Genomic DNA, 22,260 nt, shown 5'->3' with positions numbered 1-22,260 from the left:
AATATGAGTAGCTACAATGTAATGAGTGGATGTTTATTATAATAAGTGTGTAAAACATGAACAGTGTTAAAGCATATTTATAGTACAAAATTCTTTTTACGCCCGATTGTTAACAAGCTTTTAGTATTTGTAGGACTTGAGAGGTATTATAAATAGAACAATCAATAAAGACTAATGATTCGATGTAAGTCGAAGTTGGTAGGGAGTCATAGCTACGGCCATTGATAATCAGATTAGTTCTTACTTAAATACAGGAATGGTAACATAAATAATATGTGAGTGAACAGCTAATAAGTAAAATAAAATGGCTGTATTTGTTTTGACTTTTGACAGTTGGGCTGATTTTGCCGGTAAACTGGAGAAGTTTGTTTATTCACTCGATTTAACTGGAAGCTGTTTAATGTTTCAATAATGTTTTTTATAGGTATTATCTAAACACTTCATTCAAAATGATATCTTTGATCAGGGTGATATCATTGCTGATATTCTCGGCATCAATTTACATGTTTTCTCTGGACGGAGATTTCGTGTTTGACGATTCTGAAGCAATTGTGAAGAATGTCGACTTAAAATTGGATACTCCTGTGTCTTCTGTATTTCATAATGACTTTTGGGGCACCAACATGAAGAGTAACTTAAGTCACAAATCTTACAGGCCTTTGACTGTTCTAACTTTCAGGTAGGTATCTAGTTTTACAAATAATAAGCTTATTTGTTTTGGTGAAATATGAATTAAAAGTAATAGGCGCATCCTCAAAATACTCTGCATAATGGCTTTGTAAGTTGCGACTGATACAAACGCAATTCAGTTGAGCTGCTTCAAGCTCAGGAAGCAACTCAACGCGGAGATTGCCCTGATGACGGCTTACCTCCAAAAGAAGAGATTACAAGATGAACCTAATATGAAAGATGTTATGATAAATTAACACTTTCAATAGGCACAGATTACGGAAATTACACTTCATTTCAACACACTTAATTACTAAAGAAAGATGCATGAAAATTCCATTCTTATTCAATCAAAGATCAAAATTTCCCTTATGAAACGATCCCTTTGCCGCTTTTTTGGATTTTTTTAGTATAGATTGACATTTGCGAAAGTTTCATTTCAATCTAAACACGCATAAATTACTTAACCCAAACTAAGTGCGGCGGTTAGGTAAATAATTACCATATTATTTTTACAGTTTTCTTCATCTCGTGCCTTCTTCTATCAGAGGTTGACTGTCATCAGGGCATTTTTCACTCAAATCAAACGTAGCGGAATAATATCAACCAAGCATTAACAATCAATACAAAGTAAATTGTTGATCAAAAAAATAATTATTGTATTATTGTTTTTTTTACAGAATAAACAGACATCTGAGCGGCGAAAAACTAATACCGTTCCATTTCAAAATCACAAATCTTATTCTGCATACATTGGTCTGCATAACAATATACCTTTTACTTACTAATATGTGGAAAAATGGAAGCAAAACAAAAAAAACTGGAATTTGGAATGATATTCCATTTTTGTCTTCCATTTTGTTTTCGGCACACCCAATTCATGTGGAAGCAGTTTCCGGAATTGTCGGACGGGCAGACGTTTTGGGCGCATTATTTTTCTTTTTGTGCATTTTGTTTTATGACAAATCTGTTGGCAGAAGTAAAGCGAATACTGCGGCCATTTTGGGTGTGCATTTGTTTAAAGATGTTTTTTTACGATGGTTGCATTTTGTTATGGCACTATTGTGTGCGGCAATAGCTATACTTTGCAAGGAAACTGGTGTCACAGCATTGGTAAGAATATTTACATTGTTATTAGATAAATGCACTCAAGAACTGTTTCATACAAACATTATTACACTTCCAATATAACACCATTTTTAAACTCGCTTAATCAGTTTCTGGCATGTATTAGAGATCATGAAAATGTTCTAATTATTGGTGACCTAAATATTAATATTATAAATACAATGCATCCCCAAGCAAACGACTACATAAATTTATTAACTCTTCAAGGATTTATCCCAGCTATTACAGCCCCTACTCGTGTCTCAGAGTTATCCGCCAGTTGCATAGACCACGTCTTTGTCAAATGTAAGCTAAATATCAAATCTCTCATATATCAGTGCACTGTGACAGATCACTACGCTACTATCACCTCCATTTCTCATAAAATTCAAAAATTACCAGCATCCACTATACAACTAAAGAAAATTTCTTATGACACTCTCTTCAAACTGGTTTCCAATGAAAACTGGTCAAATTTCTACAAAATTAGCGATCCAAACTTAGCGTGTGAATCTCTCATCAACATCCTACATAAGCATCTGAAAAATGCCACATCCCACACACACAACAATCAAAGTAGTCGTACAATTAAACTAAAACCTTGGATAACTACTGGTATTTTACACTGTATCCGCAAACGTGATAAACTTCATAAATATTGTAAAAATAACCCCACTGATTACGAATCTCTCTTATTTTATAAAAGATACAGAAATGCATGTAAAAAAATAACCTGTACGGCCAGAGAAGATTATTATAGGAAACAGATAGAGGAAGCTGCGAATGATAATAAAAAAATCTGGAACATTGTCAAAGAAATATGCTACACCGACAAAATTACCACACCCATAAATAAAATAACCATCACAAATAAAACACTAAATGCAACCGAAAATTCAGAAACAATCGCAAATCACTTCAACCAATTCTTCTCTACAATCGGATCGGATCTAGCAAATAATATTTTAAAAAGAAATAGCAAGTCTGAAAATAATCTTGCAAATACTATCTTTCTCGATAATCTGAGCTATGACCCTTTCAATCTCACACTAACAACAGAACAAGAAATCACTGAAATCATCAATTCACTCAAAAATACACACTCCACGGGAGTTGACAATATATCCACTAAACTAATTAAACACCTTAAACCAATCATTGCTAAGCCCCTTGTATACATCACAAATCTAAGTTTTCGAACTGGCCTTTTCCCAAACACTCTAAAACATTCAACAATTATTCCTATCTTTAAATCAGGGGACAGATCAATCGTCAATAACTATAGACCAATATCTCTACTGAGTCCAATCTCTAAAATAATCGAAAAAACAGTAAAACAAAGGCTCTACAAGTTTCTCGAAGAAAATAAAATCCTGTCAAAAAACCAATACGGCTTCCGCAAAGGTCTTAGTGCATCAGATGCAATTGCAGCTCTTACAAAATTAATTTCTGATAACCTCGATAAAAGTCGCAAGCCCCTCGCTGTATTCTTGGATCTGGCTAAAGCCTTTGACACTGTATCTCACCACATACTTTTGAAAAAACTCTCACAGATAGGAATAAAAGGTGTTCCTCTTAAATGGTTTGAGAGCTATCTAACAAATAGGTCCCAGTCAACTATTATTAACTCCGCTAAAGAGTATAGAAGTACAAGTTTGCCAATCACATATGGCGTGCCCCAAGGCAGTGTGTTGGGCCCACTTCTGTTTCTAATATACATTAACTCGTTATGCAATTTGGATACTGGTGGCACTATAATATCTTTTGCCGATGATACGGTTATAATATTTGCAGATGAAAATTTGAATTCAACATTTGAAAAAGCAAATCATGGTATAAATGAAATAAAACACTGGTTAGATTCCAACCTCCTCACTCTAAATATTGAGAAAACTAAATACTTACTTTTTTCCATACGCAAACCTAATCTCCCTCAAAACTATCATAAACTTACCATACATTCATGTTCACAGAAATTCAACATGGCTACATCACCTCACAAAAATTGTTCATGCGATAACCTTATAATATCAAACGAAATTAAGTACTTGGGGGTCATTATAGACAATCAACTGCGATGGGAGGCCCATATAAATTCTACAACAAAAAGGCTTCGCAAATTATGCTACATTTTCTACTCTCTCAGATCTATCCTTAACCTACAAACACTAAGATGTGTATACTTTACACTTTTTCAATCAATTACTACATATGGTATAGTGGGATGGGGAGGTTGTGCAAAAACGATTCTTCATCCCATGGTTTTAATTCAAAAACTGTTACTAAGGATAATATTCAAATGTAAGCCAACAAACCCATCAGAACCACTTTTTAGAAAACTCAGAATATTAGATATTCGACAATTATATGTTAAGACCATTCTCATATACATACGGAAAAATGACTTGGTGAATAAAACACAACAAAAAATTAACACCCGTTACTCGTCACACCTAAATTGTAAAATTCCCCAAACGAAAACAGCTTTCGCCCAGCGGCAGTTTTCTTATATTGCTCCCAAAATATTCAACTCGCTGAGTATTGATATCAGAAAATCAAAAACTCACAATTTGTATGTCATAAGTGTTCAAAATTGGTTATTTATAAAGGGAAGGAACTTTTTCAAGGAATGCCTGCCATCATTAAATTAAGCTCATTTTCTTTATTAGTCATTTTTGTTTTTTCATTCAATTCTGTAAAGAAAAAAGTTTAATAATTAATTAATTAATCTTTATTTTCATTATTTCAACAAGTTCATTTTCATAATTTCTACTTTATTTTCATTATTTTAACAAGTAAAGTAACCTATTTATTTGCTGATTGTGTTCATTTTATCTCATTAATATCAACAGTTTAAAATACGGTTGATGTACACTTGAGCAATCTACTGAACTGGGAACCAGTAAAAGTGTCACCTATTATACACATACATTGCATGTAAAAAAAAAATACTTAGATTAACAAGTTATCAAATATTACATTTATATAATTATATAAACCTATGTATATAAATTTCGACTACCATAATACGGGCGTGTGTCTAGTGTGGTAGTCGAAAAGCATGTAAAAACTGTACACATTAATATTTCATGAATAAAGAAAAAAAAAAAAAAAAAATTATGTTTGTGTCAGCACTCAGGCTAAATGCCAATTTGTACATTTGTAACATGAACAATGTTACAATTGATTTATCTGAAATTCTCTTGAGATAATTGCTACTTAGGTAGTTACTGCTATAGAATTTACAGATAAATAATTTATAGCTTGTATTTCCACAGTTAAGCACCCGCATACTCAATTTCTATTGATTTATAACAAGTTTCTCATTAACCCTTTATGTTTTTAAGTTCCACAAAAGTATATGTTATTTTTGAATATTATATCTATACATTTGTTGTGTCTACACATTAATTATATGAAATTCCCTCGATAGAAAGGAATCGAAAATTATTAAAAACACATTTTGTTCTGTTATTAAATATGTCATAGGCATAAAAAAAATCACAGTGTATTTTTAAATGCAACTGAAGCTTTTGTCTAGAGATTTTTGCTCTATTTCAAACGAGTCGAAATGTTAAATATATAAAATTCCCTCGATAGAAAAAAATCGCAAAGTAAGCTCCGAAAATTATTTAAAACACGTTTTGTTCTGTTATTAAATATGTTATAGGCATGAAAAAATTCACAGTATATATTTAAATGCAACTAAGCAGTTGTCGGGAGATTTTTGTTCTTTTTCAAACGAGTCGTGTTTTATTATATATTTTCACCATTTTCGCTTAATTATTATCTTTTTTTATTATTAGCGCGCTCCTTTTAATATTCGTATTTACATATCTCCCTTTCAAACCATCTTTGAACGCTTACTACGGGACCTTAAGTTGGTAGCTCGAGCAATATATTTTTCCTACTCAAAAGATTAATGAATTTTGTTTTTATTTCAGGTTATCTGCAGTATTTATGATACATTTATAATACATAAGATAAGTCTTACGAAAGTCTTCCAAAATATTCCATTAGTAATAGTAACTATTAAACCTAAAACTAGTCATAATGATAAAAGTGAAACAATATGGAAATTTGTGAAGAGTTATAAACAGTTAATAATAAGACAAATCATATTGTATATTTATTTATTAATTCTTCTCTACACAAGAATGATGATAATGGGTTTTAAAGGACCTGTGTTTCAAAAAACAGATAATCCCGCAGCATTTAGCGAATCCTTCATAACCAGGGTTTGTATTATTCTTCCTTTCGTAGGTTGGACAAATGGACAGCTTTTAAATCACAGGAACAAGGGAGATGGCCCGTGAAACATTGTTAATATGAAACTGCGCACACAAAAGTGTTACCAGCATCGTTCACCCATACTTATATGCAAATCGCATCTAAGCACAGCGGCGCCCCACCTTTGTTTCTGCCCATTTCTTTCTGTAGCCGCTTTGATAGTAGTTTAATAGATAGTACAATTTGCCTCGGTGACAGTCGACACGCTTCCATGCCATATCTCCCTTTATTTATATTATCTATTGTTGGGAAGTAAGAGCTTCACAGATGCACTCATAGAGGGCAGTGCATAGAGCTTGCGTGGAAGTCCGTAAGATGGCAGCTAGTGGCTAATAGTCGCCAAGGCCAGTGAGAATGCTCCCAGATAAACTTACTGTTCTCAGATCTCAATTAGCCAGCTTCTAGTTAGATCGACTATCGAGTCACCATTGTAATACGCGAAGTATTAATAAATCCCTGATTTATCACAAAGAACCATTTATTTATAATCTCTGACAACGAGTTGGAGAACTGTCTGTGGGAACACAGATACGATAACACCTCTTATTGGAAAACCCTGTAAATGCAGAGACAAACAGGGAAAACGTAAGAAAATAGAAATGAAATAGAAGTGTCAAGTCAAGTCAAGACCTTGCTAAAACTATAGTGATACAAAATATCCTCAATTGCATAGTGAGCGACAAAAAACATTCTGACTTATACCAAAATCCAGTTTATGTTCTTTAATGAGTGTGTTTAGGAAAGGAAAAGCAAATTTTATGCTGGGCGGTGTCTATTGACTTCGTTTTAGAGGGGATATTGTGATATGACATAAAGCATATTTATGTCTTTTAGTTGGGGACGAAATACAACACAACGAACAGGGAAATCTTGCTTTGTATTGTGATAATATCTAGTTTGTCTATCTGTGTCACAATGTGAAGAGTTCTATACTTCACTAACATCTGTTTAATGTGTTCAAGATTATTTTGTTTATTTTCAGATTACGACATATAACTACCTCTACTTTCTGAACCTACTTATTTTAATATGGCCGCAATGGTTGTGCTTTGATTGGTCGATGGGATGCATTCCGATTTTGAAATCGTTGCTCGACCCGAGGCTAGTATTTGTTGGTATATTCTGGGGCTTTATCTGTGGAATTGCTTATAGAACATTAAGCCATAGAAGTGAGAAATGTAGAGAGTAAGTACCTAAATACACATATATTTGATTAAATTCATGTATACAGTGGTAAAGGTCCTGTCAATGAAGAGATATTTGCCCTATTCGGTTCTGGAACCCATCACCTCGACATGCGCCTCCAGGTGTATCTGTCCTGTACTACCACGGTGGCCTCCGTCCAAAGTAGACCCCACCTCTCCTCGAACAGTCTCTGGAGTTACTTCTCACAACTTTGCACGGGACGGCCCACTGAACATTTTCCCTCTGAATTCGAAATCATTTGATTGGAATCAATTTGGGTGGAATTCCATCTTTTGCCTTTTTTAATACTTGATCAAGCAATCTCAATTATGACTTTTCTTCGAAGAGTAGCAGGGGTTTGATGTTCCTATCTCAGATCATCAAGGTTCTTATTTGACCCCATTTTGTAACTCCTGCCGCTCTCAAAAATTTCGTTTCGGCAGCTTAAACCCTGGAACGTATTATCTCGTTCGTCATCGAGATTTGGTGACCATATGTGAGAGTGGGGTGATAAACTGATTTGTACACTGCTAACTCTGTTTCGATACTTAGCTCTGTTTAATTGTTTTTGTTCTATGTAATGTTCTGTACTCTCTTAGTAATCGCTGCTCAATTATCTGACAACTACTATATTCCGCAGTTGTTTTTACCAGTTGAATCCTCTATCAACCTCTATCGCCTTTATCGAATTCAGTAATCAAGCTTTGTACACCGATGGGCTGGGTATTTTAATCTTGCACCCTCGGTTACTATACCACCATCTAGCTTGCTAGAGCTGACCATTTTACCAATCATCAGGGTTCATTATTGTTGTTTTAAGACATTTCCGTTAGTGCTATGTGTATTCTAGCAACTGTCACTTGTGTTTCTGTTCATTTCATTCTGCTACGTTTTTTGTTTACAGTAAATTTACAAAATAGAGTCTTCTCGTAAGCCTAAAGGTTATTGCACACGTCACCACGGCACAAGATCAGCATCGTCTCACCTCGTGCCGTTCAGTATTCTTTGTTTGAAAGTTTGCAACCCACACCTCCACCGTCACCTTCGTAATGGCATTGCCTCACGTTATACCTCCCCCAGGTGACGGTATAAGGCCAATAGCCTAACCGTAGCGGTGCCGACACCTCGAAGGTGTTGTGCCACTCCGGTGATGTGCCTGTGTTGAGTTGATAGCTGGTTGACGACGAGGGGATGCTGATCCGATGCTGAGCTGATAAGTGTGCGATAACCATAGACATGAAAAAAATTTAAATTTTGGCCAAGATCAATAGAGGTGTTTTTTGTTTTCACGACAAATCTGTTTTAATTTGAAGTGTATTTTGTATGTAGCCCTGTAATCTGCCGCTTTCTATATTGGATATTTGCCTGATTAGTGAGAGTGTACTGTAAACATATTAATTGTTTTTCTTATATTTCAGATTGTACACCGTTTCTTTCAGTATCCTGACTCTTCCCTTCCTTCCCGCCAGCAATGTGCTAATGCCCGTTGGTTTTGTGGTAGCCGAGAGGATCCTCTACACTTCGTCTCTGGGCTTCTGTATGCTGGTGGTCATTGGCTTCCAGAACCTGATGGAGTATTCTCTTTGTCGGAGATGGCAAACGGTAGGTACCTACATGTATTAACAATAATAACAAATACATGGTGTCTGGAAACTAATAGTACAAGCGGGAAACTGGTGAATCTATATTTAATTTGGAGTTGATTTTATACTACAACTATTTTGGCATTCGTTCGTTCGTTCGTCCTTTTAATTCAAAAAGATTTATTTTTTTAACTCTTTAGTTGCCGAAAATAAGGAAAAAAAATTAAAACAAAAAAAAAATCAAAAAGTCCTCAAATTGATAAAAAAAATTATTTTGGATTCTCTATGTGATGTAGATTCAGGAGTTTCCCAATTGTAATACGAGTTTCTAGACACCGTGTTTATATTTTTTAAATATGAATACCGCATAAGAGTACCAACTACTCCCAACCATCCAAAGTTGGTGGGAACCGTCAGTAGCATCCCCGACGAGGGGAATGTTGTGCAGTTGAAGGGAGTGGAGAAGTGGAAATGAATTTTATTTGTGGATTACGAAGTACCTGGCTGTTCAGTTCTGGTAACTAAACATAGCTAAAGCCATTTCAAGGAACTTTTCGATCCTGAATGGTGGTATTTCACTAGGGTCATACTGAGAATATCTACAACTATCTTAATTTACATTTTTGAATATTTTCTTTGTTGTTTTACAGATTTAATTTTTTTTTAATATCTTATCACCAGCTGCTGAAATCATCATTCGTCCTACTCATCATAGTTATGGCCATTCGCTCACTGGATCGCAGCATCCAGTGGCGGTCAGAGCGGCTTCTCTTTGCGTCCGCCGTGGCCGTGTGTCCGGCCAACGCCAAAGTGCATTACAACGTTGCCAAGGAGGCCGGCGACCGCTCAGACGTGGCCACAGCCGAGCAGGCATACCGGCTTGCCATAAGGCTACATCCTGGATACTATCAAGCCATGAATAACCTGGCCAACTTGCTGAAAGATCAGTCCAGATTTGAAGAGGCGAAAAACTTGCTGACGGAAGCCTTGATTATTAAGTTAGTTGAAATTGTTTTTCTAAGGTCGGGGTGCAAAAATTTTAACGTAACATTGTCATTAAATGGCCTATCAGCGCCATTTTGTTTTTTTTTTACATTTGGCGTCTGTTTTAGCTTTAGCTTCTATAACAAGCATGACAACATGACTGTTGTGCTTTTCTGCTGATCACAAATTGTCCAAAAGCTTAACCACTTGAACCTCTGGCATATTGACCGTTATACATTATACAATGCTGTCGGAAGTTTAAAGAATTTATGCGTATTTTCGCTTTACAATAAAATCCAAAAAAACTGTTTTTGAAAGGTGATGTAATACACTTTAAAATTCTATCCTTAGAAATAAACACAACTTTTGAAATACAGTGGTGCCTCACACAACGAACTTAATTCGTTCCAGGAGCAAGTTCGTTATGCGAAAAGTTCGTTATGTGAAACGCGTTTTCCCATAACAATACATGTTAAAAAAAATAATTCGTTCTGTAGCATAAAATATGGTAAGATGACGGCTTTTTGATTGGACTTCCAATGGACGGGCAATTTGGACTTAATAACGTTATTTTTCTTAAAAATTCTTGGATTTTCAGAGTGATAAACCAATAGAGGTTTGATCTTGAGGTCTCCGCTGGCATTAGACGAAATCATAAGGGTAAGTCTGTCCTTCATGGCTTTGTGTCCTGGCAATTTCTTCTCTTCTTTTGTAATGAATGTTCTGCTCGGCATTCTTTTCCAGAAAAGACCCGTTTCATCGGCATTGAACACTTGTTGTGGGCAGTATCCTTCATCCATAATAAATTTTTGAAAATTAATAGAGAACTTTTTTGCTTCTTTTTTATCAGCACTGCCAGCCTCACCATGCATATTAACGCTGTGGATTCCATACCTTTTCTTAAATCTAAAAAACCACCCCCTGCTGGCTTTGAAATCTTCTTTATTATCTTGATTGCTGCTACTTCCAGGGATGTTTTTCTTTAGATCTTCATAAATTATCTTGGCCTTGTAACAGATAATATCTTGGGTTGTTACGTCACCTTTCACCTGCCTGTCCTTAATCCAAATCGCTAATAGCCTCTCCATTTCCTCGTGGATTGAAGATCTATGTTTTTCATTAAATAGTTTTGATACTCCTTTGGCTACTTTGGCTGATTTTATTGCATCCTTGTTTTTCAAAATGGTGAAAATGGTGGTCTTGTTGAGGCCAAACTCTTTGACGAGGTCACACTGTTTTACCCCACATTCACTCCTTCTAATTATTTCCTGTTTCATTTCAAGAGAAATCACCTTCCTGCTTTTTTTAGAACCCATCATATAAAAAAAATGTTGAGTTTATCTTAAAAGGACGACTGCCGTGATACGTGTGCGATTTAATTCGTAATGAAGAACGATTGCTGCGATACGTGCGTAAGTTAAGCGTACTACGCAGTGACTAACGAGTCTAACGACTGCCTGCGCGGGAGGATGCAATTAATCGGCAGTGATCGTAGAAGATCGGGCGACTTCGTTGTGTGAAGCGAAGTTCGTTGTATGAATCGTGAAATGAACGAAAAGGAAGTTCGTTGTGTGCAGCATTCGCTGTGCGAGGCGTTCGTTGTGTGAGGCACCACTGTATAAAATTATTTAATACAAAATTAAAAAAAGTTTTAAAAATGGCTCACCTTTTTCCAACTAAAATTACTGATAAAAATAAAAACCCACATATTTTATTAAACAAATGTATTAAAAACGTTATTGTCTCATCACTTTTTTTGTAGTTTCATGTAAAAGTAATTTAATTAAAAATTCACAAATTTTCATTGATGTTTCTTTTCACCTTTGGTTTTACAGAAGTATACATTTTAATTATTCTGTGAAAACTTCTAGATTTGAATATAAAGCGTGGTGTTTTCTCTTTTTAACACAGTTTGCACCATATTTCTTACCATTAGCAGTAAGAGAGACACATCGATTTCTATTGAACCATATGAGCTGTTCCCAAAAGGAAAAAATTTAATGACTGTTTGTTCGCAAAACTGAACAAATTTCCAGATTCCTTCCCACCCATCATACCGCTTTCCTTCTCTGAACTTCCTCTCCTTACTTTCCTTAAAAAGACCCCACACAGCATCCCCAAAGATGACATTGACATCTATCTGTCTCTATAAATAAAAATTTTAATGTTCGTTGGTTCAAAATCTTAAATCTCCGAAAGTTCACCAATTTATTATTTTATTTATTTGGTACATTATTTTTTACAATTTATGTTTTCCAGTAATGTAGGCCTCACTGGGTGGCTTGCCCGTGCTGAGGCCTTCATTTTATAATAGTAAAACATAATCTACATATTATTTAAAGAGAAAATAATACATTTAAAAAGAAAATAATACATTTAAAATTAAAAAGTAATACAATGAAAATAATCTTGTGTGTTTGTGAGTGATGTGTGTTTATATTGGTTTTGTGTGTTACGTGTAGGTTCTATTTTTATTTTATGCTATGACATTTTGGTAATATTGTCTTTTTTGTTCTTTAATCCATTTTGTAATTTTGTGTGTGAATTTATTTTTATTTTCCTCAATTTTAATTTCAAGTTTTACACTGTTGAAAGCTTTTATAGCATGGTATTGGTAGTGTCTTTGTCCAAAGCTTGAATTTACTGTCGGAGTTTTAATGTTTTCTTTGTACGCTTGTCTAACTGGTAATTGTTTAATTGTAAAATAAATAATATCTAACTTGTCTAATTGCTTTTAAATTTTGACTCAACGTTGCATTTGAATACGCATGTGTTTTTATATACCTATATTATATGGATGTCACCTGTGACAGATAAAAACATGTTGTTTTTTTCTAAACAGTGCCATCTGTTGGACGTAAAAGCAACACGCGCTATTGTTGCTCTATCTGCACAGACAGACCGAGCCACAGTTTACAGCTAGTATTTAATACATTTAAAAATTTCACTTTACAGGGAAGATTTCCCCGCCGCCTGGATGAACCTAGGCATTGTGTTGGCCAACCTGAAGCAACCGGCTGCTTCAGAAAAGGCCTATGTACAAGCCCTGAGGTACCGGAGAGAATATGCGGACTGCCTTTATAACTTGGGCAATTTGGTAAGAAATTCAACAACAAAAAAAACTGCAAAAATAGGTTTTTGACCCCTTCGGCAATTTTGGGAGATATTCTTAACAGACAATTAACACCCGCAAGAATCTTTTTGGGAGATATATATCCCAGCCTGACACAAAGTTATACTATCTCATTTGATAGGTGAGATATACAGGATGTCCGGGTAAAGTGTGCTAGCTTCGGGAGGTGATTCTACATGATGGTAGAAGTAAAAAAGAAAAAATAACTCTTCGTCAATCTAAAGTTCACTTTTTTTTTTCAAAAAAATTCCAGATAGGGCGAAATTCCAATGCCAGCAGCGAATGAACGGTTTATCGGCGGGAAAAATTCTTGTCACTGGTGAACGAAAGGTTTTCCAAAGGTTAAATATATTGGGTACGGGAGTCTTCAATAATTGCTTGATTCGTCCAAGATTGTAAGAAGTTTATTATCGTAGATAATTACAATAAAGTCTTACTGGACACACGACCGAATCTGTTTTAATCTATAAGTTATTCTGCGGAAGTATATGAAATACAATGAGCTCTCGGCCTCTCAATCGTTAACCATTCGGGTGGCATCGGAACCATTCGGGACCCAACCGTGCTTCACCGCCATCTATGACTAATTATCAGAACTATCTGAACTAAATATTAATAAAAACATTACAGAACTCCACCAAACCTCCTCCACCGTACGGAGAAGTAGAACCGGGAATATTGTAGAAAGAATAGAACTATAATTTAATGTAACTATTGTTTTGTTAACTGTAGTATTTGGAGGAAAATAAATATGAGCTTGCTCTCACAACTTGGTCCAAAGCGACCTCCATCAACCCTCAGCACATAGTGGCCTGGAGCAACACCTTGGCTCTGCTTGATAACTCAGGTAAGTAAATAATAAGTAGAGAAACCCATTCATAGCTTTAATTTTTAAGAAATTTAGCATTAATTATTGAAAAAAAAATAGCTTTAATTTTGCGTTTTCATAGCGTTTATAGCTAAATAGGATAACGTCAAGGAATGGGAGTCGGTAAGAGAGGAAAACAATTAAATTATCAAAATCACTTGAAACATGTTTATTGTATTTTTGTTTGAAACTCAACATGGCACATGTTTCTGCCATCTCTGGTCCGGAGCCCCTAAATAACTGAAAAAAACCCTTGACTCTGTGCAGAAGCGGGCGGTCCGTTTGATAGATTCCCCAATCTTAACAAACGGACTGCAATCTTTAGAGCACAGGCGTCAGGTAGGTATGCTGTCCTTGTTCTATCGGTATTACAATGGAAGATGCTCTGAGGAACTAGCGTCACTGATCCCTTCGGCACCGGTGCGTAGTCGGGATACACGCCAAACGCGCGCCCAACATTTGTACACAGTTGACATTTGTCACATGAGAACGGGTCGCTTCTACGATTCGTTCAAAAGTTCAACAGCTCGGCTGTGGAACGAACTGCCGGCCTCTGTGTTTCCTCCCTCCTACAACATGGGACTCTTCAAGACCCATGTTCACTCCTTCCTCTCCACAAAAAGACTTTCCACACAGCATCCCCTAAGATGACATAGGCCCTGAGGGAAATTATTTTCTTCAGGGCCTCCTGTGTGGAGTTAATATAAAAAAAAAATTTAAAAAAATGTTTCTACAGTAGAGTGTGACATATGTATTCGTTCTACGATCTGTCAATACAAGATTATAGCGACTAAAAAATCTGCCTCAACATTATTCACAGGGGTCCTCACAGTCATCAGAGCTGCCTCAGCAAATTCTCTGTGAACAATGTTTACAGCTAATAAATAGTAGCTGAATTATGTCTACAGTGACTCCATCCCTCACTTGCTCTACAAGCTGTCTTTGAAAATAGTTGTTACCTTCCAGGAATTTACTGTCATCAACAGATTTGAATGTTGGTGCAAGCCAAAGATAATAGAAGAAGGAGATGTGCTATGAGCAGTTCATACTGTGTGGAATTGTTTTGCCCAGTGTCGCCGGTTTTGTTCACCAATATTACTGCACACCTTCGCTTACGCTAAGGTATCCGCACTAATACATAGAACAGATTTCTGTGCGTACACGTCCCGATAGTATTCAAAGTACCCTAATTAGGTAGTACTCCGCCTACGGTCCGGCGGCCAACATAGCATATCTCGTTCTTCTAATATCTTTGGTGCAAGCCTACTTTTACTTGCTAAAAGAATAGCGTCTGATCGCTGTACATTCTGACCTACAATCGTAGGATTGAACATTTTACCTGCGTACTCAAAAAATAGATTAGTGCTTTTGTCTTGACGGTTCAGCATATGAGATGCCAGTTTCACAGAACTCTTCTGACAACTCTATCTTATTTGTGTTTTTATTTGAGTTGAGACAACCTGGTTCTTTGCCTCCTGCACAGCCTTTAAGGTTCGCTAAAAACACCATTTATCACTTCAATTCGCGAAAATATCATTAATGCTATGAATGGGTGTGTCTCTAATAATAAGGCATCGCCTCAAACATTATTCAAGCGTTTCACAGCACGTTTCAAATGTATCATTGACATCAAATGGCCAATCAGCGCCATTTTGTTTTATTTGGCATTTGAAACTTACACCATTAAACGCCGATTTTAGGTTAGTTTTTAGCATTTCATCTAATCTCCTCTTCCATTCTTCCCTGTCTTGTGCGGCTCTTTTGACTTCTGCATATGATGAGCAGCGCACGTCCACCAGCAGGTCCTCCAGGTACTCTCGGCGTGGGCGTCCCCTAGAGTTGGTCCCCTCGATCATACCCTCCATTATGACATTGAAGAGGCCTTCTTGTCGTATAACATGGCCGATCCATCTTGCACGCCTTTCGGACAAGGTCCTGAGCAGGTGCCTTCCTCCTTCGATTCTTTGGAGAACCTCCTCATTTGTAATATGGTCTCTCCAGGAAATTCCTAACAGTCTTCTATAGGACCACATCTCAAAAGCCTCTAGTCTCCATTTATCTCTTTCGGATAGGCACCATGTTTTGCAGCCGTACATCGAGATACTCCATACATAGGTCTTGATGAGGAGTATTCTCAGTTTTAGGTCTATATTATTCGATTCTATTATTTTCGACCTTTTATTGAATGCAAGCCTAGCCTGATGTATACGGCTGTCAAATTGGCTTCCTTTATTAGCTTCCTATCAAATTGTAATCAGCAGAAAAGCGCATCTTCGTCAGCTAATCACAATTTGATGGAAAGCTGAAACAGATCTAGTATCAGCATTTAACCTTTCAAACGTCAAAAAAACAACATGGCGCTGATTGAACATTTGATGACAATGTTGTATTTGAATTTCTGTGAAAGACCCCGACTTGACACACTTCATGCGGGAGAAAACAATGGTTTCAATTGAGAAAATGGATTTCGTTTTAAACATCCTTGTCTTTGAAAATAATGCATATATTTTAATGAAATTTTTTATATTGTTCTCACCACACCCCAACTATAAAATAATTGTCTGAAATTAAAGCCTACTTTTGTAATACGACTCTTACGAATTTAAAGTCGGTGTTGGACCATTTGGTAAAATTTGTAAAAAATGTACATATTTGATTGTATTACAAAAAAAACTCTTTTCATTTTAGCACAAATCATTACAAAAAAACATCTTCCATATCTTCCACATCTTGCAAAATATGTATGTATTAATGTAACCCATATCATGTATATTAAAATAATAAAAATAAAAAAAAATAAAAATAAAAAAAAATAAAAATAAAAAATAAAAAAATAAAAATATCTCCTGTACGATAGGTGTAAAGATGTATTACCCGTTCTACTGGTTTAATATAGTTTCCTTTTGACAAAACTTTCTTCAAAAATTGTAAAGGCTTGGTTCACAATTTTTTAAATACATATAATTGGAACCCTTACAAAGAGATATAAAATATTTATATAAAATTATCAGACAGCAAATTCAAGTAGGACCGACCGCCTGAAGTGTGTTAATTGTGTTACCTTAATTCAAACCCGCAATTTTCATTTTATTATATATTCCAGGGCAAATAGATAGAGGTCTTCTTCTTGCTCCGTCGGCTTTGCAGGCGCTACCCAACGCTGCTTCGGTTCACTTCAACGTGGCGAACCTCTTCGGGAAGAAGGGACAGTTCCTGGAAGCTGAGGAACACTTCTTGAGGGCTATCCAGCTCAAGGAACACAATGTGCAAGCTGTCTATTATGCTAATTTAGGTACTTTGTCAAAATATAACTAGCCGTTAGCTAACAGGTTGATGCTTCCAACGCTAGATGCTAATGACGAAAATTTGCGTCTACAGATACAAGGTGGGGCAAAAGTAATCACCCTATTGGAAAAAGCTATAACTTTTGCAAATGGTGCCAAATGTCAATTCGGTTTGGACATTTGTGAAGTAAACAAACGCAGAATAGAAATCGACAAGACATGAATCGGTTTACTCCGCAAGAACACGGAATAATTGTTTCCATTTTTTTGCGCAACAATTCGTCGCTTGTGTTGGCGCAGCGTGAATTTCGTTGCAGATTTTCTGGCCGTCCGATACCAACTGGGCAAACACTGCGGCGTTTGGCCACTCGCCTTGAAGAGACTGGTACAACACGAGATGTTCCCAAGGCTGGCCGCCCCCGGAGCAGCCGTTCTGCTGAGAATATCGCTGCTGTTGCCCAAGATGTCGAAGATGAGCCCGGAACATTGACCAGATGACGTGCCATGCAATTGGGCATTAGCCGGCGGTCCCTTCGCAGAATTTTGGTGAAAGATTTGAAGGTGTTTCCTTACAAAGTGCAGACAGTGCATCAGCTGTTAGCTGTTGCACTGTCAAGTTGAGCACACTGCTCGAGCCACAACCGATATTCTGAAGGAAGCATTTCCGGGTCGCTTAATCTCTCGTTTTGGTGATTTGCACTGGCCGGCCATATACCCGATTTAACCGTTCCAGACTGCACTTTCCACACTTTTTTTTTTGAAGTCGCGGGTTTACGTCAACAAGTCTCAGACTCTTGAAGCCCTTAAGGAGAATATTCGCCAGGAATGCGAGAACTTGTCGCCTGAAGTTCTGGCAAGAGTGATGGAAAATGCCATAGAATGGGCCCGTATGGTCATCAACTCTGGCGGCGGCCACTTGGCCGATATCATTTTCTCGGCTTGATGGAATAAATTCTAATGGATTAACCGTTTGATTGCCAATCGTCGACTTTCGTCGATTCGTGTTTTAACGAAGATTGCCGATCGTCGATTTCCGTCGATTGCGTCAGTCGTGTTCTGATTCGCGCGTTTCGGGTGTGGTGCTGCGGCGTTGGTAAATATTATTCTAATATTATCTTAATAGTTGTAAGATCGTAGTAAACCGTTTAAATTTCAGATTCATTTATTATTTTTTTTATTTTAGTTAATTGAAAAAATATAACGTCGAGGGCGTCCTCTGAAATGTCTGACAGCGGGAGCGACGATTTCCACTCCTCTAATTCAAGTTCGAGTAAGAGTAGCTCTGATGAGAGTGATGTCAGTGATGTCATACCTGTGTTTCCCAACCGCAGGATGCGAATTTCCAGTAATTCTTCGGATCGTGACCAAGAAATGGAGAGTAACACCGGAAATTACTCATTTTCAAATGTACTTCCCGGAACCAATTTTTCTACCGAAAATTCTCATTTTTTCGAAACGCCTGGACTTCGGGATCCTCCTCCGCGTGATTCTAAACCAATATCATATTTTGATTTATCGAAATCCTTGAAAATTCAAAGAATTTATGGGGTTTTAAAAAAATATATAGTTTCATAAAAAATAATGTTTTTTTGGTGGCATTTTACAAGCAAATGTATGAATTTTTTGGCACTCAAACAGTTAAACAAACAAATTTCACAAGCAGTACCAAAGTTTATCATAAAAATAAAAAATTACAGCAAAAGAACATCAGGTGATTACTTTTGCCTCACCTGTATAATAATTGATAATATCAGTAACTACAAACAAATATTATTAAGCACAATGCAACGCAGTCAACTAAATATCATTTTACCAGTCTTGACGTCAAATTAATAAAAAGGTATAACTGTTTTATTTCCGGAATGATTTGTAATGAACTTTTAGTTACATACCTTCCATGATAACTCAACACACCTTTAATAAGGTATAACCGTTATATTTCCGGAATGATTTGTAATGATCTATTAGTTACATACCTTCCATGATAACTCAACACAACGACAATTCAACACACCTTTAAAAAGTCATATAAAATCATTTAAAGCGATGAATAAAAACTAATCTACAAACCTAACATATATAACCTATTTAACCATGTCTTTGTTATCACTTTTTAAAGATGTGTTGAATTGTCATTGTGTTGAGTTGCACGGTTACACCTTCCTGCTAGATGTCTTTGTGTACGTTTCTATCTGATATGGCCAAAAGCTCAAGTGATTCTGTCGGTGGCAAGTAAAATACTGCTGTTATAATTCTCAATAGACGGAACTCCTTAACGTCGGGATTCCCTAGTATTATAAAGATTGTTATTTATTACTAGCTTTACCCCGCCACGCATTGCTGTAGCTCAGTCTGTCTGCGCAGATAGAGAAAGAATAGCGCGTGTTGCTTTTACTTCCAACAGATGGCACTGTTTTAAAAAAAAAACATATTTTTCCAACAGATGGCGCTGTTTTTTTTTTTTTTTAAGTGTGTTTATACCTGTCACAGGTGACATCTATATAATATAGATATATAAAAACACACGCGTATTCGAATGCAACGTTGTGTAAAAATTTCAAAGCAATCGGTGAAGAAATTTCGGAGATTTAAGATTTTGAACAAACAAACATCTTTATTTATTTAGATTTTTGTTTGTGTTTGTGTCAATATCGGAGTTAAACCTAACGGTTATATCAAACATTTGACATTCACTAACGATAGCAGCTCTAGGAATTTTCCTAAATTTTTATCAACACCCAGGTTTTGCTAGGTATAAAATGCATCTCAGTAAAAAAAATATTATTATTATTTGATGACCAGGCAGCATTCTACGGATGTGCTCATATTTCACAATAAATTTAATAGTAATTGAGTCATCTTAAATTTATGAATAAGTTAAGTTCGCTGCTTAAAAACCCAGCGTGCGCACGAAAATTTTATTTGATCGATTTGTTTCATTTCACAAATTAATCATTTAAAATAATATGTAGTATATTGGCGGCACGTTCCAGAGTGGCATATACTCTCGGTATCGCCCCGGTGCTTACAACCTGGTCTTAACCACCGTTTAGCCTTGAAACGTCGCTTAAAATGGCCACGTTTGGTGACCAGATTTAAATAGCCAGGTAGCTAAGTTTGTTCTGGTCTGTTGTATGAGTAAGGTTTATTGTGCCTGTATTATTTTATTTTTATTTTCAGGTGTTCTTTATCACAGGTGGAAGAAGTCAGATAAAGCCATAGAAATGTATAAAAAGGCATTGGAAGTTGATCCTAAACTGAACAGTGCCAAAGACAATCTGAGGAAACTAGAAAAACTCAAATAACACAGAAGTTATGCTGATACATATTTAAAATATTTATTTTTAATTATTGAAGACAAAATTAGCGATTCCTAAACGAAAATCTGAAACAGAAATTCAATTCAAAAAGATTCAACCCGAACTAAATGCAATATATTTCGAAGTATGATACAGCTAAAAATGACCGAAGGAACTAAGGATAAGGTCCCTTTAGCTCAGTGGTAGAGCGGTGTCCCGGCAAGGTAAGGGTCCTGGGTTTGAGTCCTAGATGCGACCATATCCTTTTATGATTTTTCTGTTTCAGATTTTCGTTTAGGAATCGCTAATATTGTCTTCAATAATTAAATATTACAATTTGAGGTTTTACTCACTAAGTTATTCTAAAAAATAAATATTTATTTTTATTATGGTTGTGATTCTAAATATAATATATATACTACTCATTTTATTGAAAAACATTTTTTATTTTGCTTTCAACCTTTTGAAATTAAAATGGCTAGCTTGTAACGTGTATTATCACGTATAAATACAACTTACCGTATCTCCGGTTATTTGCTCTACTTTAGCTGGCAGCTATGAAGGGAATGAAATGAATACAGCAATCTTAATTGTGATAAACAACATGGGGTATATTTGAGATTTAACTTGAATACAAGAGCAATACTTATTATTAAATCATCAGGAGTGGTTGACTACTAGACAGCCAACGTAAAATGAATTCGGCCACGATGTTTAACTTGTATGATTATATTAACTATGAAGCTAAAAATAAGACATCACCACTGAGCGCCAGTCTAGAAAACTTATCTAAACGAATTTATATTCATGGTGATATCTAAGAGATGTGTCTAATTCATGTGGATTAATCAAATTTGGCTCACGTGCGCGTATTAATCTCCGACATTCAAGCAGCCCGATCCCGATGTCCTCTCGCCACCTGCCACGAAAACCAACTGACGGCTTCTCTGGAATTCCACGCTCGGCTCTTGAAATCAACGAGTGGCGGCTTGAAATTCTATGGCAACGCGTGTCTAGAAATCTTGTTAAGTGAGCGGACAGTTCCTACCGCTACAAGCTATGAGAGGCGGCTCTAGGGATTCAGGCGTGGTAGGTCATTTGAATAATTATTAATGTGTGACTAATCTTTATTTGATATTGTGAAAAATGCCCATATACAGGGTTTTCCAATAAGGTGTTATTTTGATATTCAATCGTAAAAGATCAATGGTTGTGTGGCACGTAGCGCAGTCTTGTTGAAAGTAAACGTTGTCCAGATCAATACCATCCAATTCCAGCCATAAAAAATCATTAATCATCTCTCGATAGCGCAATCCATTCACCGTAACTGTTGCTCCAGCCTCATTTTCGAAAAATTAAGGTCCAATGACTCTGCCGGACCATAAACCGCACCAAACAGTCACACGTTGAGGATAGAGAGGCATTTCAACAATAACTCTTGGGTTTTTCGAGCCCCAGATGCGACAATTTTGCTTGTTGATGAAGCCACCGAGGTGGAAATGGGCCTCATCACTCAAGATGATTTGCATTTGATTCACTCAAGTGAATTTTAATAATTTCAATGCGTTGTTGAAGCGTGTATCGTTCCATTTTTGTTGTATTTAGACCATCGATACCTTCGACTGCATAGCTGTGTGTGTGAGTCCAGCGCCCGTGACCCATCCATCCAGCACCTGCGGCCAGTCGGTCTCAGGCCGTCGTTAGATAAGGACTCCTCGCACGTTTTTTGCCGATGGTTTTTACATGTTTTCAGCAATTAAATTACAATTTTTATCACTTTTGATATAAAATATAATAAACACAAGCGATTAACTATGAATATTCATATTTTTTCCAAATTAAATCCATTATTTTGAGA

General features: G+C 36.2%; 1 protein-coding gene across 1 annotated transcript; it reads left to right on the top strand.

Annotated features, from left to right (window-relative positions):
• The first annotated feature begins 258 nt into the window (after window positions 1–258).
• Window positions 259–20,810, top strand: LOC149411190 (protein O-mannosyl-transferase Tmtc4-like). The gene is made up of 11 exons (XM_089647208.1): window positions 259–275; window positions 425–679; window positions 1,350–1,782; window positions 5,721–6,014; window positions 7,049–7,251; window positions 8,670–8,853; window positions 9,516–9,832; window positions 12,774–12,915; window positions 13,684–13,798; window positions 16,923–17,111; window positions 20,284–20,810. Coding segments are annotated over exons 1-11 (2,259 nt in total). The 5' UTR covers window positions 259–273; the 3' UTR covers window positions 20,409–20,810.
• Window positions 20,811–22,260: the final 1,450 nt, after the last annotated feature.

This window comes from Hesperophylax consimilis, chromosome 26 (genome assembly GCF_061612785.1).
Source record: "Hesperophylax consimilis isolate HC1 chromosome 26, BYU_Hcon_1.0, whole genome shotgun sequence".
Classification (NCBI taxonomy): domain Eukaryota; kingdom Metazoa; phylum Arthropoda; class Insecta; order Trichoptera; family Limnephilidae; genus Hesperophylax; species Hesperophylax consimilis.
The sequence above is the reverse complement of the archived record's forward strand: the minus strand, read 5'-3'. Positions and strand labels throughout refer to the sequence as shown.